General features: G+C 47.8%; 1 protein-coding gene across 1 annotated transcript in view; it reads right to left on the bottom strand.

The window, feature by feature from the left end:
* The window catches only part of LOC143289705 (multiple epidermal growth factor-like domains protein 8), a 150,079-nt gene that overhangs the window by 102,741 nt on the left and 33,717 nt on the right, over positions 1 to 13,621 (bottom strand). The window contains exons 5-9 of the mRNA XM_076598755.1: positions 9,721 to 9,858; positions 8,387 to 8,582; positions 1,967 to 2,139; positions 317 to 526; positions 73 to 189 (exon numbers count right to left, since the gene is read on the bottom strand). Of these exons, the coding sequence (XP_076454870.1) occupies positions 73 to 189; positions 317 to 526; positions 1,967 to 2,139; positions 8,387 to 8,582; positions 9,721 to 9,858 (834 nt within the window). The remainder of the gene's footprint in view (positions 1 to 72; positions 190 to 316; positions 527 to 1,966; positions 2,140 to 8,386; positions 8,583 to 9,720; positions 9,859 to 13,621) is intronic.

Below are 13,621 nucleotides of genomic sequence, written 5' to 3' on the forward strand. Positions count from 1 at the left end.
GCCTCTTTTCTACTAGGCTTAGCAGTCATGGGGTTAAAGCAGCCAGTGAACAGTTCTCCCTTTGCCACTGACCTGAGCAATGTAGTACTTGTGACCTCTGCCCACTTTGGGAAACAGGGGTCGGTTGGGTCGGTGGTCAGCAAATGTCTGGTTGAACAAGGTCTGTTTGCCCATCGATATGATCTTCTCCTGCACACAACACATACATACATCGTACTGGATGAAAGTATGATGACATAACATCACACACAGACACATACACATGTTCACACACACACACACACACACACAGACACACACACACACACACCCTCACCTTACTCTCCTCGGTCTCGTCAGCCCCCAGGTAAAGTCGTGCCTGGGCAAAGGACAGCCCCAGGTAGAGGCGCAGAGACTGGGAGGGGGGTGGGCGGGCGTTGAGGGGGTGCAGGAAGCCCACAAACCTGGCCGTGTAGGTGAACTCGCTCTCTATCTTGGTGGTGGACACGTATCCCAGGGTCCCACTGGTCATGCGTCTGATCGACAGCTGAAGCCAGCACAAGAGAGGCAATGTTAACATCTACCAAGAAAAACACTTACAGATCATGCACACACACAGAAAGCATTAAGAAACATTTCAGCTGCAAGCACATTCAGAACACACAGTTCTAAAAAATAAAGTAGCAAATGCAGACCTGCCAGCACTCTTGCATCCTTCAACACATGGATGTGCATAAATAAGGTTAAAAAAAATCACAAGAAAAGTACAATTACCAAAAAAATCAATTCTCAAATTACCAAAGTAAACAATGTCAAAACAAAAATGCAACCTTCTTGTTTTAGTGGAAAACTGAACCTCATCAGAGGACAGGTTCATGACACCTACTTCATCAGAGAACAGGTTCATGAAACCTACCTCATCAGGGAAGGAAAGATTCATGACACCTATCTCATCAGAGAACAGGTTCATGAAACTTACCTCATCAGGGAAGGACAGGTTCATGACACCTACCTCATCAGGGAAGGACAGAATCATGACACCTACCTCATCAGAGAACAGGTTCATGACACCTACTTCATCAGGGAACAGGTTCATGAAACCTACCTCATCAGGGAAGGACAGATTCATGACACCTATCTCATCAGAGAACAGGTTCATGAAACTTACCTCATCAGGGAAGGACAGATTCATGACACCTATCTCATCAGAGAACAGGTTCATGAAACTTACCTCATCAGGGAAGGACATGTTCATGACACCTACCTCATTAGGGAAGGACAGAATCATGACACCTACCTCATCAGAGAACAGGTTCATGAAACCTACCTCATCAGGGAACAGGTTCATGACACCTACCTCATTAGGGAACAGGTTCATGAAACCTACCTCATCAGGGAAGGACAGATTCATGACACCTATCTCATCAGAGAACAGGTTCATGAAACTTACCTTATCAGGGAAGGACATATTCATGACACCTACCTCATCAGGGAAGGACAGATTCATGACACCTACTTCATCAGGGAACAGGTTCATGAAACCTACCTCATCAGGGAAGGACAGATTCATGACACCTATCTCATCAGAGAACAGGTTCATGAAACTTACCTCATCAGGGAAGGACATGTTCATGACACCTACCTCATTAGGGAAGGACAGAATCATGACACCTACCTCATCAGAGAACAGGTTCATGACACCTACCTCATTAGGGAAGGACAGGTTCATGAAACCTACCTCATCGGGGAACAGGTTCATGACACCTACCTCATCAGGGAAGGACAGAATCATGACACCTACCTCATCAGAGAACAGGTTCATGACACCTACCTCATTAGGGAATGGGTTCATGAAACCTACCTCATCAGGGAACAGGTTCATGACACCTACCTCATCAGGGAAGGGCAGAATCATGACACCTACCTCATCAGAGAACAGGTTCATGACACCTACCACATTAGGGAAGGACAGAATCATGACACCTACCTCATCAGGGAAGGACAGGTTCTTGGGGTTGCGGTACTTGATCCAGTGCAGGCCTGCAGGGAAGTCCTCCTTCTGGCACTGCAGCAGGGATGTCAGCTGCTGACTCAGCCCCCCCCACCACCCCTCCAACCCTGACCGCGTCTGGTTTGCTGCCCGACATGTGCCCTTGGGGTCTGTAACCCACAAAAACAAACACCACATCTAGGAAATGTGCTCTTGGGGTCTGTAACCCACAAAAACAAACACCACATCTAGGAAATGTGCTCTTGGGGTCTGTAACCCACAAAAACAAACACCACATCTAGGACATGTGCCCTTGGGGTCTGTAACCCACAAAAACAAACACCACATCTAGGACATGTGCCCTAGGGGTCTGTAACCCACAAAAACAAACACCACATCTAGAACATGTGCCCTTAGGGTCTGAAACCCACAAAAACAAACACCACATCTAGAACATGTGCCCTTAGGGTCTGAAACCCACAAAAACAAACACCACATCTAGGACATGTGCCCTTGGGGTCTGTAACCCACAAAAACAAACACCACATCTAGGACATGTGCCCTTGGGGTCAGAAACCCACAAAAACAAACACCACATCTAGGACATGTGCCCTTGGGGTCTGTAACCCACAAAAACAAACACATCTAGGACATGTGCCCTTGGGGTCTGAAACCCACAAAAACAAACACATCTAGGACATGTGCCCTTGGGGTCTGAAACCCACAAAAACAAACACCACATCTAGGACATGTGCCCCTGGGGTCTGTAACCCACAAAAACAAACACCACATCTAGGACATGTGCCCTTGGGGTCTGTAACCCACAAAAACAAACACCACATCTAGGACATGTGCCCTAGGGGTCTGTAACCCACAAAAACAAACACCACATCTAGAACATGTGCCCTTAGGGTCTGAAACCCACAAAAACAAACACCACATCTAGAACATGTGCCCTTAGGGTCTGAAACCCACAAAAACAAACACCACATCTAGGACATGTGCCCTTGGGGTCTGTAACCCACAAAAACAAACACCACATCTAGGACATGTGCCCTTGGGGTCAGAAACCCACAAAAACAAACACCACATCTAGGACATGTGCCCTTGGGGTCTGTAACCCACAAAAACAAACACATCTAGGACATGTGCCCTTGGGGTCTGAAACCCACAAAAACAAACACATCTAGGACATGTGCCCTTGGGGTCTGAAACCCACAAAAACAAACACCACATCTAGGACATGTGCCCTTGGGGTCTGTAACCCACAAAAACAAACACATCTAGGACATGTACCCTTGGGGTCTGTAACCCACAAAAACAAACACCACATCTAGGACATGTGCCCTTGGGATCTGTAACCCACAAGAACAAACACTACATCTAGGGCATCTGCTGTCATATTCTTGCTTAATATTTCCAAACCTACCAGAACCAAAAAATCCGTTACTCGTCGCAACCTGAAATCCATCAACATAAACACTTTTTCTTCTCAAGCTGCTGAAAGCCTTTCCAAAATTTCTTCCCACATTGACGTCTCTACACATTACAACACTGTCCTCTCTCAACTGCTGGATGAACATTCACCCCCCACTACCCGCATGCTCCCTGATAGACCTTCTGCCCCATGGTACACACAAGACATTCGACTTGCAAAACGCAAACGTCACCAATTGGAAAGGCGATGGCGATCAACAAAACTGAAAGTTTGAAAATCTTCCAAAAACAAATAAAGTCAAACATATGATCTCATCAGTGAAGACAAACTTCTTTTCTTCTCAAGTTCTGGATGCCACATCTCTTTACTCTATCATGTCAAATCTTCTCGGTACTGCAAACATGACTCCTCTTCCTTCTGCCTACACTTTGAATGTACTCCCTAATGTCTTCTCCTCTTTCTTTTTTGACAAAGTCCAAACTATTCGTATCATCTTAGACCAAATGTCTTTCCAACTTGCTCATCCTGATCCTCAATTCAATGGCACTCCTCTCCATTTCTTAATCCATTAACTGAAACAGAAGTCCATGAAATCCTGAAAGAAATGACAATAAAATCCTGTGAGCTCGATCCTATACCAGCCTCTGTCTTTTCCCGGTGTGTCTCATAGCTTCTCCCCACAATCACCAATATTGTCAACTCATCCCTTCTCACTGGAACGTTTCCATCCACTTTCAAAACTGCAATCGTCCAGCCTCTTCTGAAGAAATCCAACCTTGACACAAACATTTTGAAAAACTATTAACCAGCTTCTAATCTTCCATTCCTGTCCAAACTCCTTGAAAAAGCTGAAGCAGCTCAACAATCACCTTTGTTTCAACAATCTCATCCACTTATTTCAGTCTGCCTATCGTGCTGACCACAGCACCGAAACCACTCTCCTCCACATCCTGAATAACCTACTGCTAGCGTCTGACTCAGGACAGATCTCCACTCTCACTCTTTTCGACTTTTCAACCGCCTTTGACGCGATAGACATTCAATCCTTCTTTCCTGTCTTCATTTTACCTTTGGTATCAACGGCACTGTTCTAAACTGGTTCAAATCTTATCTCACTGATCAATTCCAGTCTGTCATTGTTGATAATTTCCAGTCTGAACCCTTTTAAAACTGAACATGGAGTCCCACAGGGATCTGTTTTAGGCCCAGTGCTCTTCACACTGTACATTGCTCCTCTGGCTGAAATTATCAACCACCATAATGTCAGTCATCATTATTATGCTGATGACACTCAACTCCAGAAGAGTGATACCGCCAAAAAACTGTCGTCACTCTTGCAAGAAACATCCAGAAACTTCCTGGACATTCATTATTGGACGACTCTAAATGAGTTACAATTGAACATGGACAAAACCGAAGCAATGATCATAAGAACTAAACAAAAACTCTCTTCCATCACAATTGACACAAACTTGGCAGTACATCCATCCCTCTTTCCAGTTCAGTCAGGAACCTCGGCGTTGTCCTTGACAACACACTGTCCATGCAAAAATTTATCAGTCAGACATGTCAATCCTGCTACTGTCAATTGCGGTGCATTAGTTCCATCCAGAAATATCTGTCCATAGACACAACATCTAGACTTGTCGTTTCTCTCATTCTCTCTCGCCTTGACTACTGTAACTCTTTATTGTCTGGTTTGCCTGCTTCATCCATTCGGTCCCTTCAGCGCATACAAAACTCTGCTGCCCGACTCGTCCTCAGAAAGAAACGATCTGAGCACATCACTCCTCTTCTGCAACATCTCTACTGGCTCCCTGTCTCACACAGAATAAAGTACAAGATCAACACTCTATGTTATAAATGTATTCACAAATCAGCCCTTTCCTATCTCTGTGGCTGCCTTCACCTCTACACTCCATCTCGCTCACTACGATCAGCATCAGATCCACTCTGTTTACACATACCCAGATTCAAACTCTCGACTGTTGGCCGCTGTTCTTTCTCTGTCTCTGGAGCTTACAATTGGAATGAACTTCCTCTTTCGCTTCGTCAAGTCTCCACACTCAGCTCTTTCAAGTCTGGCCTTAACCCGGAGAGCGCGATGAGCCACGATCGTGGCTTTCCCGGTGAAGTGCGATGGGCCACGATCGTGGCTCTGTTTACATAAGGTCCAACATCGTACAGCTATGCTCAGCAGCCTCCCTGCTTGTGTTTGCACAAACTTTGATCGAGTTTACAAGTCCAGATCTTCTTACTTTTGTAAACAATGAGTCACACTGAAGTTGACAAAGCTCAGGAAATGAGTGACCTTGTCACCAGTGATGATTCATTTGCTGACAGGGATTCTGGTGAAAACGGCTTTGTTATTTTGACACTTGGGCATGCTGGCTTGCTTGTTGTTCATTCAGTTTTGTGTCTCCAGCTACAAAAACTGGGGGGTGGGTGATGGGGGTGGAGAGGGGTGGTAAAGTGGGTTAGGCATGGATCTATTGCGATTTCTTGACCAAATCAAGATAGAAAACTGGAAATTACTTTGATTTCAAGCATTCTTGCTGCTTTTGAAAGCAACATGAGCTAAAAGAAAACATTTATTTCTGTTTTTGCATGTGATTGCATAAAGTATTGTAGATGTGCGTGTGCGTGGCGTCGGTGGGTGTGTCTCAAACAAATAATACAATACTTATAATTTCATTGTTTCAGTTATATTCATATCATGATTCTGCAGCCAGAACATTTTTTGTACAGTTTAATTCCAATTTTGAGATTTTGACTCTGTAAATGATGTGAAAATACCTATAAACATTGTGGTTGACGTTTTTGGAAAACAAGTGTGCAAAATTTGTTAATTATATCCTATGGAATATCTCCAACTACATACAAGGTACAGCCTTTTTCTTACTTTTATCTGATTCTCCATTCACTGTACTTTCCAAAAATATATAGGTTTACCTATTTATTCTTACTGATAAGCATACAAATGCCCCAAATCAGAGCACAGGTAGCGGAGGCAAACTATCCTTTTGTTTTAAGCATGATTTCTGTATGTATGTTTTATTATATCCAGCACTTTGAGGGTTTGACTGTGAATGACTGGTGCGAAAACACTTTGATTTGTCTATGCACAAGATTCAGCGCTATATAAATACCATTATTATCATTATTATTAACCCACAACAACAACAACCACACTGAGGACACATGCCCTTGGGGTCTTTAACCCACAGCAACAACAAACATATCTAGGACACGTGCCCTTGGGGTCTGTAATCCACAGCAACAACAAACACATCTTGGACATATGCCCTTGGGGTCTGTAACCTATGACAAACACACCTAGGTTATGTGCTCTTGGGGTCTGTAACCCACAACAACAAACACCACATCGAGGACACCTGACCTTGGGGTCTATAACCCACAACAACAAACACTACATCGAGGACACCTGACCTTGGGGTCTGTAACCCACAACAACAAACACCACATCGAGGACACCTGACCTTGGGGTCTGTAACCCACAACAACAAACACTACATCGAGGACGCCTGACCTTGGGGTCTGTAACCCACAACAACAACCCACAGCAAGGACACATGCTCCTGGGGTCTGTAACCCACAACAACAACCACATCAAGGACACGTGCCCTTGGGGTCTGTAATCCACAACAACAACCACATCGAGGACACGTGCCCTTTGAGTCTGTAACCCACAACTACAAATACATCTAGGACACGTGCCTTTGGGGTCTGTAACCCATGACGGACACAACAACCGAATGGTTAAAGCGTTGGACTGTCAATCTGAGGGTCCCCTGTTCGAATCTCGGTGGCGCCTGGTGGGTAAAGGGTGGAGATTTTTCCAATCTCCCAGGTCAACATATGTGCAGACCTGCCAGTGCCTGAACCCCCTTCATGTATATATGCACGCAGAGGATCAAATACGTATGTTAAAGATCCTGTAATCCATGTCAGTGTTCGGTGGGTTATGGAAACAAGAACATACCCAGCATGTACACCCCCGAAAACGGAGTATGGCTGCCTACATGGCGAGGTAAATAAACAAAAAGGTCATACACATAAAATGTTAAATGTTACATCAATACATGTTTGTCTGAGTGTATTTTTGTGTGCGTGCCTGAAATCTGATTAAATGACACAGGAAATGGATGATGAGCACCCAATGGCAGCCATCAGTTGGCTCTACCCAGGTAGGCAGCCTGTTGTGCAAATGACCCCGTGTTTGTAAAGCGCTCAGAGCTTGGTCTCCAACCGAGGATAGGCGCTATATAAGTATCCATATTAATCAACCAATCAATAACAACAAACACATCTAGGACACATGCCCTTGGGGTCTGTAACCCACAACAACCACATCTAGGACATGTGCCCTTGGGGTCTATAAACCCACAACAAACACCACATCTTGGTCATGTGCCCTTGGGGTCTGAACCCACAACAAACACCACATTTTGGTCATGTGCCCTTGAGGTCTGTAACCCATAACAACAAACACCACATCTAGGTCATGTGCCCTTGGGGTCTGTAACCCACAACAAACACCACATTTTGGTCATGTGCCCTTGGGGTCTGTAACCCATAACAACAAACACCACATCTAGGTCATGTGCCCTTGGGGTCTGTAACCCACAACAGCAACCACATCTAGGTCATGTGCCCTTGGGGTCTGTAACCCACAACAGCAACCACATCTAGGTCATGTGCCCTTGGGGTCTGTAACCCACAACAGCAACAAGCACCACATTTGGGACATGTCCCCTTGGGGTCTGTAGCCAACAACAACCACCACCAACACATTTGGGACATGTGCTCTTGGGGTCTGTAACCCATAACAACCATAACCACATCTAAGCCATGTGCCCTTGGAGTCTGTAACTACAACAACAAGAAAAACCACACACACACACACAAACAAACACACACACACACACACACACACACACACACACACACACACTGACCTGATCGTGTCTGGCAGGTGGCCTCCTTAACACACCAGCTGCACTGCTGACTGTGGATGCGTTGTTGGCGTGGGGCGGATGTGAGAGTCAGATTGGCGCCACGCCCATGGCTGACGCAGGCCCCACAGGTGTGCAGCGCCGGACAGATACCTGGACAGCGGTCTGGGGAGTCCTGCACATCCCCCTTGGTGCACAGCTGTGGACACACCACCACTCCCCTCTGACATCACCACACACCACCACTCCCCTCTGACATCACCACAAACCACCACTCCCCTCTCACATCACCACACACCACCACTCCCCTCTCACACCACACACCACCACTCCCCTCTCACACCACACACCACCACTCCCCTCTCACATCACCTCACACCACCACCACCCTCTGACATCACCACACACCACCACTCCCCTTCACATCACCACACACCACCACTCCCCTTCACATCACCACACACCACCACTCCCCTCTGACATCACCACACACCACCATTCCCCTCTGACATCACCACATCAGCACACACCACCATTCCCCTCTGACATCACCACATCAGCACACACCACCATTCCCCTCTGACATCACCACATCAGCACACACCACCACTCCCCTCTGACATCACCACACACCACCACTCCCCTCTGACATCACCACATCACCACACACCACCATTCCCCTCTGACATCACCACATCAGCACACACCACCACTCCCCTCTGACATCACCACACACCACCACTCCCCTCTGACATCACCACACACCACCACTCCCCTCTGACATCACCACATCAGCACACACCACCACTCCCCTCTGACATCACCACATCACCACACACCACCACTCCCCTCTCACATCACCACACACCACCACTCCCCTCTCACATCACCACATCACCACACACCACCATTCCCCTCTCACATCACCACATCAGCACACACCACCACTCCCCTCTCACATCACCACACACCACCACTCCCCTCTGACATCACCACATCACCACACACCACCACTCCCCTCTCACATCACCACACACCACCACTCCCCTCTCACATCACCACACACCACCACTCCCCTCTGACACTCCTTCCCTGTAACAGAATCTTAATCAATGACACATGATGTTCATTCACAACACAACACCACCACTCCTCTGCTGCAATAACAGCACCAGTTGTCCACACCTCTCCTTCTCCCTCCCTCTCACAGAATCTTAATCAAATCTTAAGTTTGTCGAGACTTTCTCCTTGTAGTCTGTTTACTTCACAATACAAAATACTGATAATAAGAAAAGAAAAGCATGTTAAGGCAGATGAGAAAGAGAAAAATTGCTGACCTCAGCATGGGAGCGATGCACACAGCACACTCCCTCCAACAAGGAGCCGTTGTTGCAGAAGACACACTCTGGGTCATCTAGACACAGCATCCGTATCCTGTAGCGCTCACAGTGGTCCTCTTCCCTCTGCCTCTCCCCCTGAAACATCAACACTTTAACATCAACAACACTTCAGCATCAACATTTGACATCAACAACACTTCAACATCAACATTTCAACATCAATAACACTTCAACTTCAACACTTCACCATCAACAACACTTAAACTTCAACATCAACAACACTTTCCCTCTTTCCAGTTCAGTCAAGAACCTTGGCATTGTCCTTGACAACACACTGTCCATGCAAAAATTTATCAGTCAGACATGTCAATCCTGCTACTGTCAATTGCGGTGCATTAGTTCCATCCAGAAATATCTGTCCATTGACGCAACATCTAGACTTGTCATTTCTCTCATTCTCTCTCGCCTTGACTACTGTAACTAATTCTCTATTGTCTGGTTTTCCTGCTTCATTGATTCAGTCCCTTCAGCGCATACAGAACTCTGCTGCCCGACTCGTCCTCAGAAAGAAAAGATCTGAGCACATCACTCCTCTTCTGCAGCATCTCCACAGGCTCCCTGTCTCACACAGAATAAAGTACAAGATCAGCACTCTATGTTATAAATGTATTCACAAATCTGCCCCTTCCTATCTCTGTGGCTGCCTTCACATCTACACTCCATCTCACTTACTACAATCAGCTTCGGATCCACTCTGTTTACGCATACCCAGATTCAAACACTCGACTGTTGGCCGCCGTTCTTTCTCTGTCTCTGGATCTTGCAATTGGAATGAACTTCCTCTTTCGCTTCGTCAAGTCTCCACACTCAGTTCTTTCAAGTCTGGCCTTAAAACCCACCTCTTCCCAAAATAGCCTCCCTTCCCTGCCTCTTCCTTGTCTTCAGTTTCTCCAGTTTTAGAATTTTGCATGCGTGTGAATTATTCCTGCGTAAGAGCTTTGATTTGTCTCTGCACAAGATTCAGCGCTATATAAAGGAGGAGTTTGTATTATACTCCATGTTTGGTGTTACATATACTTACCATGTCAAACTGATGCAAACTAGGCCTATTGGTTTGCTCTGCTTGGCCAAATTTCGCGCGGCTAACAATGAAAAGACGGGCCTGCCCACTCTCAGCCAATCAAATGCCTCTAAAAGCTATAAGCGCTGAATCATTCCGTGGCCATCGAAGAAAATGCCCCATGAGAACCACAGCGGAGACGCGGGGACGGACGGGCGGGCATTCGAGTTTGACATGGTAAGTATATGTAACACCAAACATGGAGTATAATACAAACTCCTCCTTTTGGTGTCATATACTGTACCATGTCAAACTGATGCAGAATTTAAAGCAAATGGAGGAGGGCAACGCCTACTGGTTTGTATGGGGAGCCCTTGTAACTGAGACGGCAGTGTTAGCCGCGACAAAGGAAATCCCCTTGGAACCGTCAGCTCTGGTCATACGGAAATTCCTGAGATAGAAGTTGATGAAGGGATTCTCAGACCACCAGAAGGCTGCCTCCAAGACATGCTGCGTTGGCACTGAGTGCTGGAAAGCAGCCGAAGTAGCTATGGCCCGCACTTCATGTGCTCTGGGATGAAGACAGCTGATATCCCTGTGTGCATGAGAGTAGGCTCTACGAATGACTTGGGAAACCCAGCGGGAAATGGTGCCTGCAGCGATGTCTTTCTTGTAATTCTCATTGAGGGAGATGAGCAGACGCCTCTGAGAAGAACGCCTATGGCGAGACCTATCCCAATAATATTTGAGACACCGAACAGGGCAGAGATGCCTATCATCATCATCTTGGGCAAGAATATCAGACAAAGGTCTGACCCTCAGAGAGGGGGAAGGAACCTCAGGGTCTTGGTTCTTAGCCAGAAAACTCTGGAAGAAAATGAATAGTGATGGAACCATCTCTGTGGAAGGCCAGATCTTGTGGCATTCCACTAAGACCATGCAGTTCACCTCTACGACGGCCTGTGGCCAGCCACAGAAGGAAAGTGGTCTTGAGGGCGAGGATGTCAAAAAGGAATAGTCCCCAATGGCTTGAAGGGCTGTTTTCGAATGAAATCCAGCACCAGGAACAAGTCCCAGAGGGGCACTCTTCTGGGGTTTCTAGCTTCCTTCAGAGGGGCACCCCTAGCCACCTCTCTGAGCAGGAAATCCGCTTCAAAAGCGGGACCACCTATCTGTTTGAATTGTGGTACAGATGGCAGACCTGTACCCTCGCACAGAACTAGCAGACAGGATGAGAACCGAGGAGCAGTGAGCCAGAAAGTTGGCCAGCTGCATGCTCGTAGGGTTCGTAGGGGGAATGCCCTGAGCTGTACACCACCGCAACCATTTCTTCCAGCGAAAGTCATACAAAGTCTCCGTTCCCTGCCTCCTTGCTCTGGTGACTATGGAGAGGAGGTCAGAGGAGGCACACCCCTGGGTCAGCGCAGCCAACACAGAGGCCGACCGAGGAGTCGAGGACTTCAATGGTGATGCTGACAGTTCCGACTGCACAGCAGCCATGCGTGCAGGTGGAGCAGTTGAGGATTGGAATGAGGAATGCCCGAGCGAGGCTGCCTCAGCAGATGAGATTTGGTTTCAAGTTCCAGGGGTGGAAACATGTGTCAGGGACTGAAGGTCCGGAAACCAGGTCTGGGCTGGCCATTTCGGTGCAATGAGGATCAGCTGCGGGCGTTCCAATCTGTCTTTCCGTATCACCTTGGACAGAATTGGAAAGGGAGGAAACGCGGAGGCAATCAGACTGCTCCAGTCTAGAGAGAGAGCATCCACTGCCCACGCTTCTGGGTCGGCAACCGAAGAGACATAAGTGGGAAGTCTCTTGTTGAACAAGGTCCACCATCGGCCGAAACCACTGTTCCCACACCCCCTGAAGGCTGTCCTTGTCCAGGGTGCACTCTGTGCGTATGACACTCTTGGACCTGCTGAGAGCATCTGCCAAGATGTTGGCTTTTCCTGCTAAGTGTCTCGCTGAAAGTGCAATGCCCTTGCTGTGGCACCAACGGAGGAGAGCCTCGGTCCGCAGGGAGAGGTCTGCCGAGTGCGCTCCCCCCCCCACCATTTGTTCACATAACATGTGACCGTCGTCTTGTCCATGAACAAGCGGATGGTCTTGCCAGTGGCCTCCCCCATGAAGTGCAGGAGAGCCCTGCGAACTGCCTCCAGTTCCAGAACATTGATGTGGCATAGGCGCTCCTCCGGGGACCAAGTCCCTGCTGCATGGAATGAGTCCATGTGGGCTCCCCAGCCCAGGGAGGAGGCATCTGTGAAGAGTGCCACCTGAAGAGTAGGTGGGGGTATGGGCACCCCCTGTGTCCGAAGAGGGGTGATTAACCACTCTGATGTCACCTCGAGGAACCACTCGCCCAGACATATCTGGGTATCCCATGGCTGAGTGCTCTGGGACCGGCGTAACCTCAGTGCCCTCTGGAGAGGGCGCTTGAGAACCCTGCCCAGGGGAATGAGAGGTGCCGTAGACTCCATCATGCCCAAGAGGGAAGAAAGTGTCCGCGCTGAATCTTGGGAGGAGTGGCTGAGGAGGCCTGCCAGACGGTCCCAGCAATCTGGCGCCAGAGAGACTATCATGGACCGCGTGTCGAATCTTATCCCTAAGAAGTCGAAGGACTGACTTGGGGACAGATCGCATATCTCCTGGTCCATGAGGAAGCCCAGTTGGGAGCAAAGGTCTAGAAGTCTGGCCGTATGACTCAGGCACAGGGCCTGCGACTGGGCCAGGATAAGCCAGTCGTCCAGGTACACACAGAGACAAATTGATTCCGAGCGGACGACGGACCCCAATTCCCACACCACCTTGGTAAACAGGAAAGGGGCAAGGGACAGACC

The sequence above is a fragment of the Babylonia areolata genome, chromosome 14, assembly GCF_041734735.1.
Source record: "Babylonia areolata isolate BAREFJ2019XMU chromosome 14, ASM4173473v1, whole genome shotgun sequence".
NCBI lineage: Eukaryota > Metazoa > Mollusca > Gastropoda > Neogastropoda > Buccinidae > Babylonia > Babylonia areolata.